The sequence below is a fragment of the Rhea pennata genome, chromosome 5 (genome assembly GCF_028389875.1).
Source record: "Rhea pennata isolate bPtePen1 chromosome 5, bPtePen1.pri, whole genome shotgun sequence".
Taxonomy (NCBI): Eukaryota; Metazoa; Chordata; class Aves; order Rheiformes; family Rheidae; genus Rhea; species Rhea pennata.
The window spans coordinates 20,058,522-20,078,192 of record NC_084667.1 but is presented as its reverse complement, the minus strand read 5'-3'; the positions used below and the strand labels follow the sequence as shown (position 1 = coordinate 20,078,192).

The 19,671-nt window shown below is 43.7% G+C and overlaps 1 protein-coding gene across 2 annotated transcripts in view; it reads left to right on the top strand.

Moving 5' to 3' along the window:
* Positions 1 to 19,330, top strand: part of CD82 (CD82 molecule) — a 43,399-nt gene extending 24,069 nt beyond the window's left edge. For both annotated transcript variants that reach the window (XM_062577867.1, XM_062577866.1), the window contains exons 3-9: positions 1,727 to 1,799; positions 5,281 to 5,405; positions 6,402 to 6,476; positions 12,900 to 13,007; positions 15,628 to 15,819; positions 16,138 to 16,221; positions 16,739 to 19,330. In XM_062577867.1, coding sequence (XP_062433851.1) covers positions 1,727 to 1,799; positions 5,281 to 5,405; positions 6,402 to 6,476; positions 12,900 to 13,007; positions 15,628 to 15,819; positions 16,138 to 16,221; positions 16,739 to 16,816 — 735 coding nt within the window. In that variant the 3' untranslated portion in view covers positions 16,817 to 19,330. The remainder of the gene's footprint in view (positions 1 to 1,726; positions 1,800 to 5,280; positions 5,406 to 6,401; positions 6,477 to 12,899; positions 13,008 to 15,627; positions 15,820 to 16,137; positions 16,222 to 16,738) is intronic.
* The last annotated feature ends 341 nt before the right edge of the window (positions 19,331 to 19,671 follow it).

The window sequence follows — 19,671 nt, the reverse complement described above, 5'->3', positions numbered from 1 at the left end:
AAATACCAAGTTAAGAGCTTCTAGCTGTTGCATGTTCCAGGGTGTTTCTGATTTGGCCCAGTGTGTTTGTGCTGTCACGCAGCACGTGGTGCAGCAAGGAGCAATTCTTGTTGCTGCCATCTTGTTGTTTTTCTGGGAGACAAGTTATATGCTTTCAGCAGCCGAGTCAGTAGTCTTCATCCATCTTTACGCATTGGGAACTTGCTTGGTGAGTTTGTAATCCTATTCCCAGAGCTAGCTGCATGTTATGCCTAAGCTAGAAGGGCCTGCAGGCAGATTACTTGAGTGTTACTTTATTTTAGCTCTGAAAAACTTCCTTATTTGAGGAGCTGAAGCATAGTATAAATGTTTGAAATGTGGAGATAATACTTGTCCCCACAATCCAGTCTGCCCACTTGCTTCAGGTGATGGTTTGATTTTCTTTCTCCCCCCTCCCCCCCACCCTTATCTCCCAAATATCTGAGCATCCTCTAATGATGTATGGAACCACCATCTCTCTTGACCCTTGTTGGCTTAGTACTTCATCCTATCCTGAAATCCTGCTGATGTAAGAACTATTGCCTGCAGCTATTCTCCTTTGGAACTATCTCACTTACAGTCTCCTTGTCCCTCCTCTGTTTCTTCAAAATCTGTTTTAAATCTTTACACAGCAAGTGGTTTCCAGCCTTTGCTAATTCTAACTGGCAGAATGGCATAAGTTTCCTCTTCTCAACAAACCTGAAGACATTCAGGCTTCTCAGCGCAGTGACTTTGTTATAGTGCTGTGGTGCTGATTTGCATTTGGGAGTTGTGATGACCTATATGCAAATATCTCACAGGGCAGTATAAAACACTGATATCCAGAAAGTAAAATGAGGGTGCCTTTTTTTTTTCCCTGCTTCAAAGCAAGAGCTGGGAAAGCTGCTTGTCTCCTGCTTTCTTGATTCTGTGTGTGGATTCATCTGAGTGCTCGCGGGAGTATATTGCTCTGCTAATCCTTGCCCTAGATAGACTGTGGGGACCATGAGATAGGGACCATGGTTGCTGTTTCATTTTTTTCATTTTTTTCCCCTCCTGTTGGTGGGAAGATAAGATGCGCTTGCTGGAGTTCTCAAAGGGCTGGGGTGTTCTGGGGCAGAAGCTGGAATGCCTAGGCCTGACTTGGTAAGGGGCACAATGTGTAAAGCCCTTCAAGGGAACTTGTATGCAAAGTGAATTTTTACATTTATGAGTTGGAGCCATAACAATATAATAGAGTCTGACAAACCATAGATTTCCTTCCTGGGAAGGTTCCAGCTGCCAGATACCTAATCCTGTGGCTTCTGGTACATGTGGTCAAGATTTTTTCTATTCAAAAGATCTTTTTAATCATGTGTATTAGATATTTGTCCTTTATCAGTTCTTCACAGAAGCTGAGTGTTGTTACCTTGTGTTCCTCTAGACAGCAAGGTTTTAGCAGCAGGAGATCTTGCCAGATTATTTTGAACCATCCTCCTGTACAACATCATGTACTATTAAAATGCTGTGTGAAGAACTGCCAAAAAGAACCTGGGGCTCCTGCACAGTTGGCTGAGGCTGTCTTCCTGAAGTAATGCTAATCCTGTTTACTTTGGGAGGAGTACTATGGAGGAGATGGGTGGGAACAGCAAAGGAATGATTATTTTTTTTCCCTTTGGAAGCATAGGGAATGGTGACTACCTCTTCTTGTGCAAACTAATAAGCTATATTTTTTTGCTGCTTTTTTCAGATCCTAGGTGCTGTGATCCTTGGCTTTGGAATATGGATTCTGGCCGACAAAACCAGTTTCATTGCAGTTCTACGTAAGACCATGTTTATTCATCTTCTCCCTCCTTCTGAACTGACTCTAGTCTGGGGCTGTGCATGACCATGATGTAGTTTAGGAGTGACAATGCTGTTGTGTAACCTGGGGAGCAACTCAGTATGTAGGCAGGAACCTTAGCAAGGACAGAGTGAAAGAGAATTTCTCCCATTCTCTAGTGTTTCTTTCTCATGCATTGGAACACCAGGGTCATGCTGAATGACACCATTGCCTCTTGACCCGACAATGCAGAATTCTAGTTCTTTCTTACGTTTAAGGTGAAAAATTTCATCTTATTTTTACTGCATGTTGTGTGTTCCACAACAGCGTCCTCATCACCATCCTCCCAACAGGCCTACCAGGCCCCCAACACTTTAATGTAATTTCACTATGACAGTCCCATAAGTACTGACTATAATTCAACTATTTGAATTATCTATTTCAATTCAACTATTTAAAATACAAAAGGAAGAGGGTACTTGGTTTTCCTGGTGCTTCATGTACACTGGAAGTATGCCGTACATGCTTGTTCTTGAGCAGTAGCAATGTAAATCCAGATGGGGGAGGGAGGAGGTGTAAGGCTGTGAAGTCTTTAATATCCTGGCTACTAAAATGAATTGATCAGTGTACACTTCACAGGAGACTCTACCCTGAACATCGGAAGTGTTCTATGTCACTATGCATGCAGTTGGCTAGCTGCTTTCCCCTTTGAGTCAGTCAAGAGAAGCAACCTGAGTTGTATCAGAGGGACTGCCTTTTGCAATAATTAAAAAAAAATAAAAAAAAAAAAAAAAAAAAGCTAGCTTAGCTGAGCCTAGCATTGATGTAAGCAAGATTCTTACCAAATGAGTAACTCAGCCTTTTCACAAGCTTTACTTCCTTTGTGCCTTTTTCTAGAGGGGGATTCAAACAGCTTTTTTACTCATCAAATCTGGTTACTGATTTCCACTACCTCCAGAATCACTGGCTTGTACCTTTTTTTGGATGCTGCAGGACCGTAGCATACATGCTTGCAGCCCCAATTCCTTTTGCCCAGGGAATGAGTAGTAAGAGTATTCATAAACTTGCTCCCAACTACAGTGATCCTGCAAGTGGTTTTATCTTCCCAGCCCTGCTGACCACTCTGGTCTGACTTTGGAAGATGTTAGGTGGAGATAGCACTCCACTAATGTCAGAACACACCAGGCACTGCTGCTTGCTCTGTTTATTGTGCTATGGCTTTTGGCTTGCTACTGCAGTATTAGAAGGGCAGGAAGCACAGTGAGGGTTGGTGGCTAATAAAGCGGGGGCAGGAGCAGAAACATACTTTGTGCAGCTAGCCAAAAAGGAGCTTACCAGGGCCTGGTTGCTTACAGCACCACTCACAGTCTAAGAACCTGCTTACTACCGCTGGTCCTGCAGCTGTTCCTGCAGGCTCATAGATGTCGCTACCATTTGTGGAGGTACTAAGTCCTTGGTTTTGACTCTGCTTCTTCCCATTTTACCCAGAATCTCTGCTAACTGAGCACTTGAGGCTTTAGCTTCCTTCCTGGAGATTTCCAGCCTCAGCTCTTTCTCCCTGCCCCCTCATTTCCTTTCCCATGCCTGCCCCCTCTTTGCCTCTGCTTTAGTAACCCGGGTGGTGTGGGAAGGGAGCTCTGCACAGCGGGGCATTCCAGCCTGCTGCCAAAGGGGACTGTTGTACTTGTTTGGCTGCCTTCCCAGCTCAGGGGAAAACATGGAGTAACAGCAAACAAAGTAGGAGTTTTCCTGCCAGCAGAGCCTTCTTTTGCAAGACAAGATGTATTGCAGATGAGAAGCACAAATACAAATTCGGCTCCTCCTGCCACTGTGATGCCTTTGAAGGGCTTTGAAGTTGGGAATACCTTTTGCTTTGTTCTAATGAGAAGCTGACTAAACAACTGCTCATAGCATTACAGGTGCACTACAGCCCAGGCACTTGAAAACTCCTGTCATAGCTGAGTAGATTTTGGATGAGGGAATAATATAGCCTTGCGAAGGCCACTGAAATCAGAAGGCTACTCTTAGAAGGCTGCTGCTTCTTTAAAGGCCTCCCAACGTGAGGGCCTAGCCTAACCTGCACAATAGAAGACCCAGAACTGGTTGGGAGGGAGGAGCAGGACAGATCTAGCATTCTGATTTCTGTGACATAATCCTGGCCTGGAAATGAATCGAGACTAAAATGTTCAGGTAGACCAGTGCAGCAAACAGTTCTAATCTTCTGATAATTGGTATCTTTCCTCTGTTCAGCCCATTCTGATGGGGGAAAATGTTTTGGGGCTGGTCAGTGATGTGTACCAGATAGCGGGGAGGGAAGGGAGAGAAGAGTATTAGACTAGATTCAGTTTCTCTCTCTTCTTAACCTGTTTCCAGAGGAGCTCAGGGGAAGCTTGTCTCCTGGGACTTCTTTCCAGGAAACTGAAAGCTGAGTTCTAAGAATGTCATTTTCATTAATCACTGGATGTCCAGAATTCCCTTACGCTCTGCAACATGTAGGTTTAAAAATGTGATGGTTAATGAAGTGTCTGATTACTGTTTCTAGACAAGAGCATCTCTTTGACTTTTATGCCATAATGCTTGCTCCTTCCAATCTTCTGCAAGAAATGCTTGTGTGACAAACCCAAATATAAAAGCTCTTTTTTTTTTTTTTTTTTTTTTTTTTTTGCTTGCAGTACCAGATGATGTTGAGGATGGAGGACTGAGAGTACTAACATACATCACAAATAATGCTACCTAAATGTGATTGAAAAACGGAGAATGGGAGGGCAGAGTATTTCTGGGATTACCAGGAGGGTGTGTAGGAATAGCTAAGTTTGGGTCCTAAAATAGCTTCTATTTGTAGAGATCACACGCATGCTACAGTCTGCAATGAATGTCTGGCCATAAGCCATTTAACACCAACTTGTCAAGTAACCTGTTGCATAATCTACACTTGACACTAGCTGTAGCTGCTGTGTAATGTTTCACTCCACTGAGTTTGACAGTTATCCACTCTTAACTGCAAGTGGATAAGTGAAAACAGAATGGCTGGAGCAAAGAAGAGCATGTAAAAATGAAAAACCAAACCAAAATGAGTTTTTAAGATTGGAAAAATAGCTTTGCTGATCGTAGGAAAGGGAGTTAATGAAGAAAAAAATATGTAGTATTGATGTGGTGGTATAAACTTATTTACCTTTTTCTCACTCATACAAGTGCATTCATGAGGGTTTTTTAAATCCACTAAGCAGCTAACTTCCTGTCTTGTTTGGAGTGACCTAGGCCATGTCTCTGAGATGATGTAGACCTGATGATGTTGCCTTTGAAGTCATCCCTCGTCAGATGACATAGAAGCAGCATTCTGTCTCTGTGGTTAATATGCCTCTGTAGTCTCTCCATAGTTGACATCAGATCATTATGAGTGGATATGTAGGCAGTTATCCAAATGGTGATGGCTAATGTAATTTTTCAGTGGCTAATTTTGTTGTCTTTTGTGGCCCCTACAGAGACCTCATCTCCCTCCTTGAAGACTGGCGCATACATCCTAATTGGTGTTGGGGCTGTCACCATGCTGATGGGGCTCTTGGGCTGTCTTGGAGCAGTCAATGAAATCCGATGTCTCTTGGGTCTGGTGAGAGAATTCATACTACCATTAGATCCACTATCTGATACCTTTCCTACAGAGAATCTATTAACTTGGGATTAACAACACCTGGGGAGGGTATTTTTGCCAGGTCAGCTCAGATCCAGTACTTCGTATCTTTTTTTGCACCCCTTATTCTCCTACAGGCAACAAAGCTGCATCAGTGGTTCCTCAGACATCACTGATGATGAGGTAGCAATGTGACTGAGAAATGTGAGGATCTCACTGGAAACATTTTTCCTGAGATCAGTGGGTAGAGGACTGCTGAACTGAAGAGAGGTATCCTAAGTGGAACTCAGCCTTCTGGCCCCTCACAGCTCTTTCTAGTTGTGCTCTACGTTTCAAGGACTAGTATCAAGAGCAGTGAGAAGAGTGACCAGCTTCCTGCTGTGCTGCTAAGTTCAGCTTTTGTGGAAAATGCAATAGACAAGATAGACTCTATTAGGAACATCCTGTATGTCAGGGCCTCTCTCCAAATGGTTTGTCTATACCAAATTTTCTGACTGATGGATAAGCTGAAACTATCTTTGTAAACCTCAACCTGCTACTTGTCTCCTGCATATTCAGAGTGCATGTGTATACAGGACACCAGATACAGCCGTATTGTGTGTCCTGGCATTAGGAGCTTCTCAGTATCCACTTGGGTTGGACAGAGCCCCACTACTGAAAGGAAGTTCCAGCTTGAAGGACACAATGCAGATGCTTCTCCATCCTGAAGTCATCTTGTTGTTGACCTGATGGGAGAAGCTCTGAAGTGTATTGGCCAGAAAGCCTGGGAGGTTGGTTCTAGCTGCTGCTTGTACTTACAAATAGTCCAGAACTTAAGCCTGTTGCTGGGGTGCGCATTTTGTTAGCAGAGCTTGCTTGCAGGGGAAGATGCTGACTAGTTCTTGTGACTTTTCCTCTCCATAAAATCTCACCAAAACTTGTTACCTATGCACAGACCTTTCTAAATGCTGATAGTGCTCACCTCTTTGTTTCTAGTATTTCACCTGCCTGCTGGTGATCCTCATAACTCAGGTGGCTGCTGGACTGATCATCTACTTCCAGAAAGAAAAAGTGAGCATTTCTAACTATGTTTTCGCTACCTGTTTTCTGTTCGTTTGTTTTTATTGTGGGAGGTGATGGGGGAGGAGGAAATGCCTGGAAATTCTCTCTTCCAGTCTGGGTTATACCATTAGCAGACATAACTGGAGTCTTCCTTTTCTCTAGCTCAGCTACTTGCCGTGGTCTGCTTACTGGGCTTGGCAGATGCACGATAATACTACTTTCTCAAAGGGTAGGAAGCTTTGCTATACAGGCTTTAATTTTAGGTACTGGGAGCAGTAAAAAGAAATTCCTGAAAGGCTTTGGCCACAGATCCTCTTGGTCCTGCTACAAACCACCATTTGGACATGCAATAATGGTTATTACTGTGGTGCCATCACTGCTGCCTTGGCAGGTTATCAGTCTGAGTATATTGCTGTTCTGACTGGCCTCCTTCCTTGTATCATCTTGCTTTGTGCCATAGGACTGCTTCTCAACTTCCAGCCCTTTTGCAGCTGTACATAAAACTTGAGGGAGAGCTGTCCAGCTTTCTTCCAGGCCATAATGCAGTATCCAGTGGGTTCTGTACTACAGTTTGAGTTAAGAGCCAAGAGACTTAACAACTGAAGTGAATCTCTTTGTCAGGAATGCAGTTGCACAGTGCAGCTTGAAAACAGTAACTCCACACTGCAACTCTGCATTGCAATGTTCAGTCATGGCTGTAGGTTCCCTGGCCAGGGCAGCTCCCTGTTGGGCCTCCAACTGCTCAGAAGCTAAACTGGGAGTCACATCCACACAGTGGAAACAAATGGTAACTGTGGTGTCCATGCTGGCTTCTCTTCTGGTATGCAGGTAGCTGGTACCAGTTGCTGGTAATCCTGTCTTTTGCCATGTAACTTGTCTGTCCATGCTATTGCACTGTGCTGTGATTTCTTCTCCTAAGATGACCTTCTTGGTAGGTGGTTATAGAAAGCAGATGGTTGAGAAGTTATATAGGGTCTGCTAGTAGAATTTTTGGTGGGAGGGGAAGCGCCTGTCCCTGGTGTAGCTAATATGAGCTTTGTACAGATGGCTGTGGTGGTTGCGAGCAGCTGCTGGCTAGATTCCTTGCCAAAAGTGTTGTGAATATAGCTTGCTTTTTGTGCTAGCTGGAACAGGGAAAAAAAATGAAGTGTTGGTTAGCTGGTATGTAAAGTTACAGCTTCAAACAAGCTGCTGATTCTCAGCAAACAGATCTGATTAATGCAAAGGGAAAGGTGTAGGGAAGGGTATTTCCCTGCAGTGGGGAAATGTGATTTCTTTGGACCATGCACCTCAGTATTTCTCCTCTAGACTTCACTTACTCTAAGTAGTGTGTGTGGGGTTTTTTTTTTGTTTTTGTTTTTTTTTAAGCTTCAGATCTTTTGGACTTAGGCCAGGCCAGGAAGGGGATAAAATCACTGGGGATTATTTTGTACAGCTCTTAGAACCAGTGGGCCTCTGTCATGTCAGCACCTCTGTGCTGAGTTCATCACCCCTCCAAACCCAGCAGAGTGGGCTGAGGAGTGCTAGACTTCCTAACTGAAACTTCAGATACTTCTGCTCAATTCTAAGTTAACAAAATCTACAGAAGAGCCTCTGTAGAGCCTTTCTGCCTCAGGAATCCTGAAGTACCTGCCCAGAAGACTGAAAAATACTGTTTCAGGAAGGTCTTGGCCGAAACCTCTTATGCACTGGTTTGTGGCTGTGCTTCAGTGATGCTATGAATGTCGCTCTGCTTCACTTGGTGCACGTCATTCGGGGGTAGTTCAGAGTACAGTGAAGCAGACTGAAAACCAATCCCTAGGTGCACATTGTGTTCTCCACAATTATTTCTTCTTTCTGACTTCAGGGACTTGGCTAGAATTAAAACAAGGAATAATAGAAGTGTATCCTCTTGGATTCAGAGTGTAGCACAAGTGATGCTTACTCTTCCAGTTGTTACTGAAATCCTTATTTCTGTGCTGTAGGAGGTAGACAGGCTTCCTGTTGCTTTCTTCCCTGTCCATCTTCCTCTTGATTAGTAACTACTGAGCAAATTCACTTTTTAGCCTCTATCCCTGGCTTTTTCAGGGCTGAAGCTTTTGATGCTGATTGTGAACAGGTATTCCAGAAAAATCTTTCCACCCTTGACCCATGGAAGTATGCTGAAGTACAGTTAGCATAACTGCAAACAGCTGAGTCTGACAGGCAGGCTGCTGTTTTCCCTTCCTCATGGGCACTGCTAGAGGAATGCCCCATCAGATTGGAATTGCCCAGTACTAGCAAGAGGATGTTGTTGTAACATCCATTTTGTACATCTCTTATCTACTGAAACTTGTGGTGGAATGGGAAGTTTTGTGAGGAAGATGAAATAATATTGTCAAAAGTTTGGCGAATAGCACTCTGCCTTGCAAGCTGGGTGTTGCTACTCAACTACATCTCCTTGGATCACAAGATCCTGAACATGTAAGAGTCCCAGTAATGTTTCTCTGGCCTAGTTTACGCAGTTCTCTGAAGCTTGACTCTAAATGTCATGAGCAAAAGGAGAGCAGTGGTCTTTTGGGGATTGCTGCAAACAATAGATAGCAAGTAGGGCAAACAGGACTGTGTGATTGTGTGCAGCCGCTTGCCTGGGGCTATGGAAATATGCATTAGTTGAGGAACTGAAGTAACTGGAGGATGAGGGCCCCCTCCTATTTAGTCTGCTTTCTTGTGCAGGCTAGATGCTAATAAACACGAGAGGGGCAGATCTAGCTTGAGTCCCTTGAGTTCCTCAGAATTCCCTGAAACTCTGGGAAGGTATGAGTCACTACCTACTCTTGTAGGCAACTGAGTTTTCTGATATACAGCTGTTGGAAACTTCCCTTTTTAGTAAGTCACTGACGTGCCTCTCAGTGACAGTAGAAGAAGCTCCCATGATTCATTCTTTGACCAAGAGTGGAATCAAAGACCTATATTCTGGCCTCTGGTCTTCAACTTTCTCCCAGCTTCCTCCTTCCATAAGCCCGTGTGAAAGGGAGGCTGACAGTCCTGCTGCTTTCTGGCAATCAGCTATAGCATTGGTGTCTAGGCTTCGAATTTGCATGCTGTAGGGCGGGAAGCAAGGGATTACACCTTCTGAATTGGGATGCTTTGTGCTCTAAGGCAACAGGAACCCTGAAAGCAAGGGTAACAGTTTCTTGGAGCTGTCATGCTCCATAGGACACTGAATCCTGACAGACCTTTAATGGGAGAAGACAGGAGGAGTATTGAAGGCCTGTCAAAGTATCTGATATGCCTTTCCAGCTTGTTTCTTCACTTTCCAGCTTGTTTGTTCAGTGACAAATGTAGAAGGCCAAGCGTTCAACTGCAAGTGCCTGTGTTTTTCCCATTTGGTGGCTCTGTCAGTTAAGCCCATGAATAAGCTGCCTTTGCATCTGCTCTCCAGACTTGTACTATTGTTTGTGTATTAAAACCCTTTTCTCAAGTTACTTTCTAAAAGCCTAAAAATATCTGACTTTCTTTTGAATAACTTAACATACCTTAATTCTAGATCTAGATCTGTCTGTAAGACCCCTTGCCTATTCTCCTTGTGTAAGAATAAAGGAAGAGCAGAGGTATAGCTTCCCTAAGGGAGCTCTGATTGGAGGTGTCTGGTTCAGGCCCTGTCTCTGCTTGTGGTGTGGCTCTGTGAAGAGCATTTCTGCTAGGGATTCTTGCAGAAGTGACTCTTGGCTCTGTGTGGGCTAATAGCTGACAGGTCAGATGGGCCCAAGGTAAGAAAACAAACCCAGCTCTCCTCACCTCCCTTCATGCATACAGAGCAGCAGTGTGCAGGAGGGGTGAGGATGAGCACTTGAAGGTTCAGTATCTTCTAAGGCTTATGGCAGCAGATGAGGCCAATCTCATTAGTGAGAACCAGGTCAAGTTGCCTTGATTTGAAAGGAAGAAAAAGGGGAAGCAAAGTAATTAAGTGGGGAAGAGTTAGCTATCATGAGAGGAAAGATCATGTGGCTCCCATCTGTCTGGCCTGACCTAGCTGACTGCAGTGAACCAAGCTGAATTTTTTTCTAGAAAGTAGAGTTGCCAGTGTTCAATGCTAGTAAATCAGCTATGGCCTGAAACTTCTCTCTAACAATAGACACTGCTTACTGCTGCTAGGTGTCCTTGAGTTTACCAATGTCAGTTTGCATCCTTTAACAAGAAAGAAAAGGAAAAACCTTTCCACAGCTCTGAAATATAATGTAGCACTGCTGACACAATGGTAACATGCAGGAGTAAGAGCATCCCAGTGCTCAGGGCTGATGTGACTCTGCTGCCCCTCAAGCACTCTAATGACGGTTCTCTGACTTCCTGTGATCAGGGTCTGTCCTTTGCAATGGCAGTTATCCCATGTCCAAGCTGGCTGAGAAGAACTTCAGAAGGAGGTGGGAGGAAGACTGTCAAGAAGCCTGCTGAAGTGGTAGCTTTTACCTCTCACCAGGCTGAGAAATGATGTGAATTCTCTGCATAAGGAATTGGGGTGAGGTGGGGGGAACTTACCGATATGTGTAAGCTTCATAAGACTGTTAGTGAGCAGTTGAGACAGATGCAGTACTTGCTGCCTTAATATAGAAGCAGCAGCTGTAAGAATTTGGGGAGAGGCAGGTCAATGCCTTATGAAAAAGGGAAGTTTCCAACAGCTGTATATCACAAAACTCAGTTGCCTTCAAGAGTAGGCAGTGACTCATACCTTCCCAGAGTTGTAGAGAAGGGCCTTATCTGTGCTAGGAGATTAACCACAAGGACTGAGATTCTGGATCGAAATCTTACTTGCCCTGCAAGGTTAGAGATGTGTTGCCTGTGAGTCTATATGCCACTGTTGTCCTCCAGTTTGTATTGATCCTTCCCCTTGCTCTTCTGGGACAGGCAGCAATTGTTTGATCTTTGATAAACATGCTCAGTTCTCTGTTTTCACACTGCTTTGCCTTTGCTCATTAGGGTAGTAGCTGTTCTCTGACCGGGCACAGACTTGCTGGGTGCATTGGCTGTTGTGTTGTATAGTAAAGCTATGCATTTCCTCCTGTTTTGCCTTCCTTTCAAGACTGAGGCTTGACATATCCCCTCAGCTTTACTTGTTACTTGTTTCAGGTAGCTCTTAAAAATTTGAGTAATCAAAGCAGCATATAGTATTTCAGAAGAGGTCCAGTTTGTGCTTTGTACCATTTTTTTTCACTATTTTCCAATCTCTTCTGCATCCATGGATGCATACTTAGCCTGTGTGTTTTTGAGTTGTGTGGTGTGCTTTTTTAAATTCTGACTCTGTCACTAGAGCCTAATAGGTGATTTCTAGTTTTGGTGGCCAGTGAGCATATAGAGTTTTTTTTCTGTGGTATCTGTTTGACTTCTATGCTTCATAACACTTACTGGCCCATGACTTCACAAATTTGATTTTTTTTTTGATAATGAAATTTATTTCACTTTCTATTCTGGTTTTTAGGAGTTGCATGACTGCTGTCTGATGTCTGAACTATATGCATGAAATATACTTCCCACTAATGCTCTAAATATGTTGTTGTCACTAAGGGAAAGAATTTGTTCCAAGCCTCCTTTTTTTTTTTTTTTTTAGGAACTTGAGTAGCAGTCTCCCTTCCTCTCAATAAGCTTGAGAAGAAACTGATTGATGAAGGAAATAGGGACCAAGAATTAATTTGCTTCTAGAATAACTACCCTCTCACACAGCAGCAGACCACATGCATCACTGAAGTCTAGGCTGGATTTGTTGGGTTTACTTCTGCCTAGGAAAAAAAATCTCAGCAAATGTCATCTGGCCACTGTAGAGGGATTTTTATCTTGGTAAACCCATTCTGCATTTTACATGTTGATTATATTTATTGCTTGTTCTTAAATGTAGACAAGACTGCAGAGTAAGCCATTTCAAGGTCAGTCTGGGGGATATGTCACTGCCTCTGTTGCTTTTTTCTTTAAGCGTAGCTTGTGGACCTCTTAAATATTTTTTTTCCCTCATTTTAGTAATACTTTTATTTGTCTTTTTCCTACAACTTTAGAAGAGCTGCTGATATTCTGGGAATATGAGCCCTTACTGCCTGCTTCTGGCCCTTTGGAAGAGGACTGAGAAGACACTTTCCGTTCCTCTGTGCGTGTAGTCGCAGTGCCTGTCATCTGTAGTCTGTCTCTTTTCTCTAGCCTCGCTCACCGGAACTGCCATCATGGAGATTTTAATGTTGAAGGTTTTTGCTTTGCTCTAGCCTTATTCACTGGAGTTATAGCAAAGTGTTTTAATGCTTAAATCTCCCTGACTGTGGTAAATCTGTGTTTTTTTTCTCCACCTTCAGGGAGATGGACCCACTGCACGTCAAGCACACCTTGTAGGGATGTCTTCTGCCCTAGACTTCAAAGAAAGGCTAAAAGGAATTGACCAATCTAACTCTGTCTTCCCCCCATCTGCCCCCCCCCCCCTTTTTTTTCTTTTAACAGTTGAAAGAAGAGTTGTCCGTCATAGTTAGAGGGCTGATTGAAACTTATGACCCTTCGAATGAGGAGGAGAACAACTTACAGGATGCATGGGACTATGTGCAGAGACAGGTGAGCCACTGGGCAGGGCCAACAAGAGGCAGGTGATGCTATTCTGCCAGTGTAGCAAGTGGCTGTTAAAACTAGGCTGAGGATAGGGAACAGGATTTTTTTTTTTTTTTTAAGAGGCCTAGCTAACATTTCTTGATCTTCTCCCTCTTCTTTCCAGTCATAAACTGTGCTGCTGATGTTATCCTTCACCTCCTGAAGATTCCCTCTTAGCTTTGATTGTCATATAGTCTATCCTTGTGGTTCTCAGTGCTGGACAGGAGACATCTCCTTCTGTAGCATCCTTCTGTAGCACTTGACTCATGTGTGAGAGCCTTGTTGTGGATATACACCTCTCAGATCTTTGACTTGCATCTTTAGCATAGGAAATTGCTGGATAACGCTATTGCACACAGAAAAATGTCTTTGGCCACATGAAATTAAGTGGCTGTCTGTTTTATCCAAGTTGAGAGACTTTTTTCCAACTTTCCTATTACAGTCATAAGTGTCTATAACACAACATGTTGTGCTCTGCAATTGGCTGTTCTAAAGAGCTGTCCATGGGATTTGGTGCCTGTGTACCAGAAAACTGTCTTGCTTTCTAATGCTAGGTAAGACCTTGAACCATTCCTACATGCTGGCTGGTAAGACTAACTAGTATTGGTTGCCTAGCCCGGTGTGTGTGGCCTTTTATGTGGCACCTCAACCATTCTGCTCTTTCCTTTATCTGCAAGGTCTTCAAAATGTCCTAGTCTGCATGAAAGCCACAATGCAGGCTATTTTTGTAGCAAGTGAAGTCCCTAGCTTTGCTGGGCAAAGCAGCTGCACTGGCTGCCTTGTTTCTTGGTGCATGTTGCTGCTTTACTGTGACAGCTCCTCTATAAGAGCCAGTGTTCTTGGGAGCCATCCAACTGCTCATGAGTTCTGCTTTCATGTCAGGGTCAGTGCTTGAGCAACTAGGTCAGTACTGAGGCATGCTGGAGTCATGATAGCTGTTGACTGCCAAACCTCAAGCATGGGAGCTGGCTGTCTACTGTGGTTAAATGTGCCCAGCATGAGGCTGACATGTAGTAAGTACAAGGAACAGAAGTTTCTTCTGGCTGTTCTTGTCTTTGCAACACTTATCTGCAGTATTTCCCCTCTTTGGGGGGAGAATGATTTATTCATGTCTTATCACTGTATTTGCAGCTCCTTACTAATGGACTGAAGGCCGAGTCCACTGTTTAGAGAGGATTCTGCTTTAGTCCCCTTTTACATAGGAGCAGAATAAAAAGGTTTTGCAGAGTTGAAGTTGAGTGTTAGGAATCTAGTTCATCTCATATACTAGAGTTTTTGGATTTGTGTTGGGCAAGAAGGGGGAAATTGTTCTGTAGAAGTTAATGGAGTTAAAAGTCCTAACCTCCATGAGATAGAGGTAGTTCCTTCTGGAGGCTCTTAAATATTGAAATTTCAACACCTCAGAAAACAAATGCTAATCCCAGTGTGGGCATTCGGCTATTCGTACCTCCATTCCAATATACATTGTGTCGGACTGACACATGATGCTTACCTGCTGAGAAGAGAGAGTTTTTCCCTAGACTTCCACCTCAAGTCCAATAGCCAGCCTCCCTGTTCTGTGCTGCCATGGAGCACTGGGATCCACGCTTGCAGCTAAGTTTCCAGATGTTGGTCTTTGGACCTCCTGATGTGTCGTTCCCTCCAATATATGCAGTTTTATTTATAGGAATGTAAACGTCTCTTTGAATGGAAAACTTTCCTCATCCCATTTTCAGCCAGTCCCTTGCTGCAGCAAGGCAGGCACAGACTTGGTCTTACTTACTGGGGCTTGGCAGCATGTTGACGCCATCATGCGGTGGCTAGCTGCTGCTGTGCCACTTGGGCAATCGTACCTTGCAATCAGGAACTCTTGACTTTCAGGTTTCTGTTTTGCATCTGCTTGGTGTGTGCTACTCGAAAATAAACCCTCAGCATTTAAACCTATGGAAATGACATCTGTAGTGGAAGATTAGGTAGTAGTCCTCTGTGACATCTTTGAAATGTTAATATGTTAATCTCTTGCCTGCATGGCTTCTCTTTGCTAAATCAATCTGACTATGAACCAGAGGGTCTGCAAAGTCTCAGATGTATTGCACAGGACACTACTGTCTTCCAGCTGACTTGTCAGCAACATCTATTTTGCAGTATTACTTCTATTCAGCATTGTCACCTTTAAGTTACATGAGATTTTCTAGTGTTTAGTCTACAAAAGCTATAGTCAAAATCACATTTTGTAGAACTGGTGTCAATTTCTATCAAGCTTACTGAAGTCTGAATATGTAGGCTTTCTCCATGGCTTCTGCCTCCTGTATATTATGGTATGCTATGCTCAAAGTCTATTAGAAGTGGCCTCCTAACTCTTGTCTTACTAACAGAGTAATCCTTTGGTAGGAAATAATGGTCCTTTTGGGGGGACTGCTCTGTGCATAGCTTATTGACTGGTAAGTAGGATACTGTTTGATGCAGCTTTTTCATACAAACTATATGGCCCAACTGTTGTTGCTGCATGGGGAGGTCCTGTGTACCTTTACTTTGCTTGTTTGTTTTCACCTGAAGTATGTTACAAGTGCAAAGTGTAAGACCACAGTGCTCTGTCTCTGTTTGTTAGATTGCCTGCTGTGGCTGGGATGGAGCAAAGGACTGGGAAAACAATGCAGTTCTCATCAACAGAAGCATGACCATTTATCCTTGCTCCTGCTCCAATAGTTCCAAGGACTCCATGACAGATAGCGGTTTCTGTGATCAAGGTATCCCTTCTAACAGCACTGCAAAATCTGATGACTGGCCTGTTCATCAGCAGGTGAGTGAAGCTCAGTCTTGTGAAGCTTCCACTGAAATCACATTTCCTTGCTCCTCTGGGAAGTATTTTAGAGCATGTTTTCACTTTTTTCTTTTCTTCTTTTTTTTTTTTTTTTTTTTTTTGCTTGAAGTGCACATAGAAGTTGGGGCTATGGGGAAGAGCTAAGGGATCCTACCTTTTTATGCTGTTGCTGTGAAACCTGGTATAGCATGCAACTGGAATGTTTTCTATGTGCAGAAGAGGAGATATCTTATGGATCTTTAGTCTTGAAATACTTAGATTTCTACTTCTTTCTCTGTGACCATGTTTTCTCCCTAGGGATGTGTGGATGGTGTCCAGAAGTGGTTGAAGAACAACCTTGGTATCATTCTTGGGGTCTGCACAGGTGTTGCTGTTATAGAGGTAAGTCAGTCTGTGGCATGTGATCCCACCTACCCATGCAGACTTTTTTTAAAGGCAAAGCTATTTTTCCATAGCAGTAGACATCTGGTTTAAGGCAGTGCAGTTGTAGTTCTTGGTTGTGTCTTGCTGGAGCTTTGAATTCTTCCTTTTACTGGTTGAATTAAGGTTGGACAGAGCCATGTCTACTTGTGGTTCCTGCTGGTGAGTCTAGTACTTTGGAATTCACTGCATGCATAACCAGGAAGAATGAGACAAGCTGTGTCCCACTAGAGGGAAACCACTTGTTGCCTTGAAAAGTCCATAGGAGAGATTCCAGATGAAGGCACATCTTCCTGCAGCAAAATGTTTTTGGCACCCTGGCTATTGGACTTCCCTTGTATTGGGATCCAACTCTGTCCTCTGAGTGGTGTCATTAAAAGGAGACCACTGCATTCCACTGTGCTGTACCACCATTTCCTCACACCTCCTTATCTTTCTGGTTGCTGACTGACTTCCCGTTCTTCATTATTTATTCCAGTTGCTGGGGATGATGCTATCCATTGCACTCTGCAAGAACATACACAGTGAAGACTACACCAAAGTGCCCAAGTCTTGAGTCTGCTGACCCCAGAGCTATGGCACTGCAGAGGAAGGAGCAAACAGAACATTCCTGCTTCATATCCAGACTGTCCAACCATTGACCATTATTGCTGTGACATCCCATTTCTGATACCACTCTGCTAAGAACCATTAGAGCTGCAATACAGCCTGATCTTCTGGCAATAGGACCCTTGGGCCACTTGCATCCTGCCACTGGTTTATTTCTACTTCAAGAAGCAGAACTTAAGTCTCTTATATCACATGAGACTGATTAATCTGAGGGGACAATGCTTTTACTACCTACTCCGTGTTGTATAATCCTATTCATATCTCCATTCTTCTACAATTCACCAGGCCTAGCATAGAGTAATTCTCTTCCTCCCTCCCATTTCCTTTCCCCCCAGAAAGAAAAATTATTTTTTTGTTCCATGAGCCAGAATTCCTGTTGAGATTCCAGTGGTTTCGTAACTTTCGCTACTTCACTGACTTGTGGTGATAGCTAGCCATGCTTCATAGGCATTCTTCCTCCCTTGCAGTTAACCCTATGATGCATCTTTCAGCTTGCGTTCATCTGAAATATTGATCACTACCCTCGTACTCACTTCTCCTGCTTCTGGAGTGAGCCAAGCCTTGCCTTCAGCAGAGTTCTTCCTGTGTTGTGTGATGAGAAGCCACCGGGAAGGAGTCAGGTCTACCTATTTCAAGTGTTGCCTGGCAGATTGTGGTGGTGTTGCTCAGCTGCTCTCGGAACGGGTCCCATGAGTTCTGGAGTTGACACATTTCTCCTATTTGCCTTTCTTCCCTTTCCTCTCAGCCTAGCAGTGCTTTGCTGGCTCCTGTCAACTTGGAGGCACTTTGACCACTGCATAGTGTGCGCTCAGCCCCAGGCTGGCTCTGCTAGTTGCATTCTTGGGTTGCCAACTTCTACAGAGATTGATTTTTAATTTGATTCTCCCCCTGCTCCCATTATTAATATAAGGTTTGTTAGTTGTGGCTTTTAATTATGAATGTGGAGGGATATCTGACTGGATTGCAGACTCTGTATCTTGGAATTCTCTACTACCAGTGCCCAGGTTTGGGCTATGTAGTTTGGATGTAAGGATAAGTTGCTTTTAGTTGTCTAGTCTGTTGACTCCACTGTGGTGTGGATCTGTGGCTGTTGGTTGCTGCATCCTGAGCTCTGTCTTGAGGGAAAGCACTGCAGCAGATAAATAGCTGGTTTCTGCACTGATGCAGGCAGGGCAGTTTCTCTATGTAATGGCAGGACTGTTGGCTCCATTCAACCAATGGCTGGACGCAAGGACTGATCTAGAGCACAAGAAAGAAATGCAGGTGAAAAACTTCCCCAACTTTGTTGATAAAGGAGCTGGGTGCAAATCCTCAGTCAGTCTTAGAGGTGGCTTGGGTAGAGTAGATTTCCTGCAATTGCACATGCATGTCTTCACCCTGACAGCGGGAAGTGATGTGGGAGAGAAGTGGATGCTTCTTGTCAGAGACCTGAACTTGAATACAAGGTACTTTGGTGAGAGAGCCTTTTCCTTTTCCTTACAGGTGTGGTCGACAGACTGTCAAGAGTCCTGTCTCTTGTCAGGAGTAGGGTTGGTAGGAATGAGCAGTTTAAAGGAATGGTTTCACTATCTACTCTCTTTTCCTTCTGACAAGAAAGAAGTGGTGAAGGTCTGTTCTAGGGGATCAGAGTCCCAGCAGTGAGGCCCTGCTCTGTCCTCATCTCTGGATATGTTGACTGAGGAGAGGGGCTATAACTGGGCAACTGACTTCATGGACATTTGATAAGGCTTTGCTATTTTGAGACCACTGTCCCTTCTCACACAGATCCTTCCAAACTGACCTTTGCTATAGCAGAAGGCACCCTTAGCAGTAAAGCTTGCTAGCTTTTGTAGTACAAAGTCTATTCAGTAATGTGTTCTTATTTGTAAGGTTCATGTTCAGTTACAGATGCCAAGGCTCAGCAGCAAGTAAAGAAGAACCTGTGCTGCGTTTCCTCCTTCTGTTTTTGTCTGTTTTTAGCAACATCTTCCCAGTGGAAGAAATGCATGTACAGATCTAAAAGCCTAGATGGTGAATATTTCTGTAATAAAGACTTTGCTAAAAAAAAAAAAAAAAGTCTGCCTAAGACTTGTGCATTTTACTGGTTTTCCCCCTACCTTCTCACTGCCTCTTCTGCTTTACATGCAAACCACTGACACCCTATTTATTCAAGGCAGCAAATGATTTGTCAGAAAGCAGCAAATATATGCCAGTATGCTCTGAGGTCTTCAAATGGTATTTTGAGGCCTGCTTGTGAGGTTAATGTGAACTATGAAGTTATCACCTATCAAAGGTAATGACAATTTTACTAGGCTGTATTTGGTATACAATTTGCCTTGTTTTGTGAAGCTGAGCTCTCTTAGGTGAGCTAAGTGGTAGGCAGGTAATTCAAATGAACTATCATCTCCCAGGCTGAGCAAACTCCATGTCTGAAGATGTCGCTTCAAATTCTGTATGGTCTGTATTGTTACAGAGTTAGTCCCAGAGACTTATGATTTCATACAAATAAAAAATGCTTGCTACTATGCCTACAGTGCATACAGCAGATGATCTCCCCCCCTCCTTCTAGCTAGCTTTATTTTTTGCCCTCCCTTCCCATCTTCTGTAGTGTTCTTTGGGATTTTGTTAGAGAGATTTCTTTGTCCTTCTCCTGCGACAATGAGGAGGAAGAAATTTGAGGCAGCTGTTTTTGTAGATGATACCACCATATACTTGAGTGTTTGGAAAGCTCTTGAGAAATAGAGCAACTGTATAAATAATCTTCTTCCCTTAGCTAAGCAGAGTTGAGAAGCAGCTGTGAGCTGGCTCTCAACTCTTCAGAAC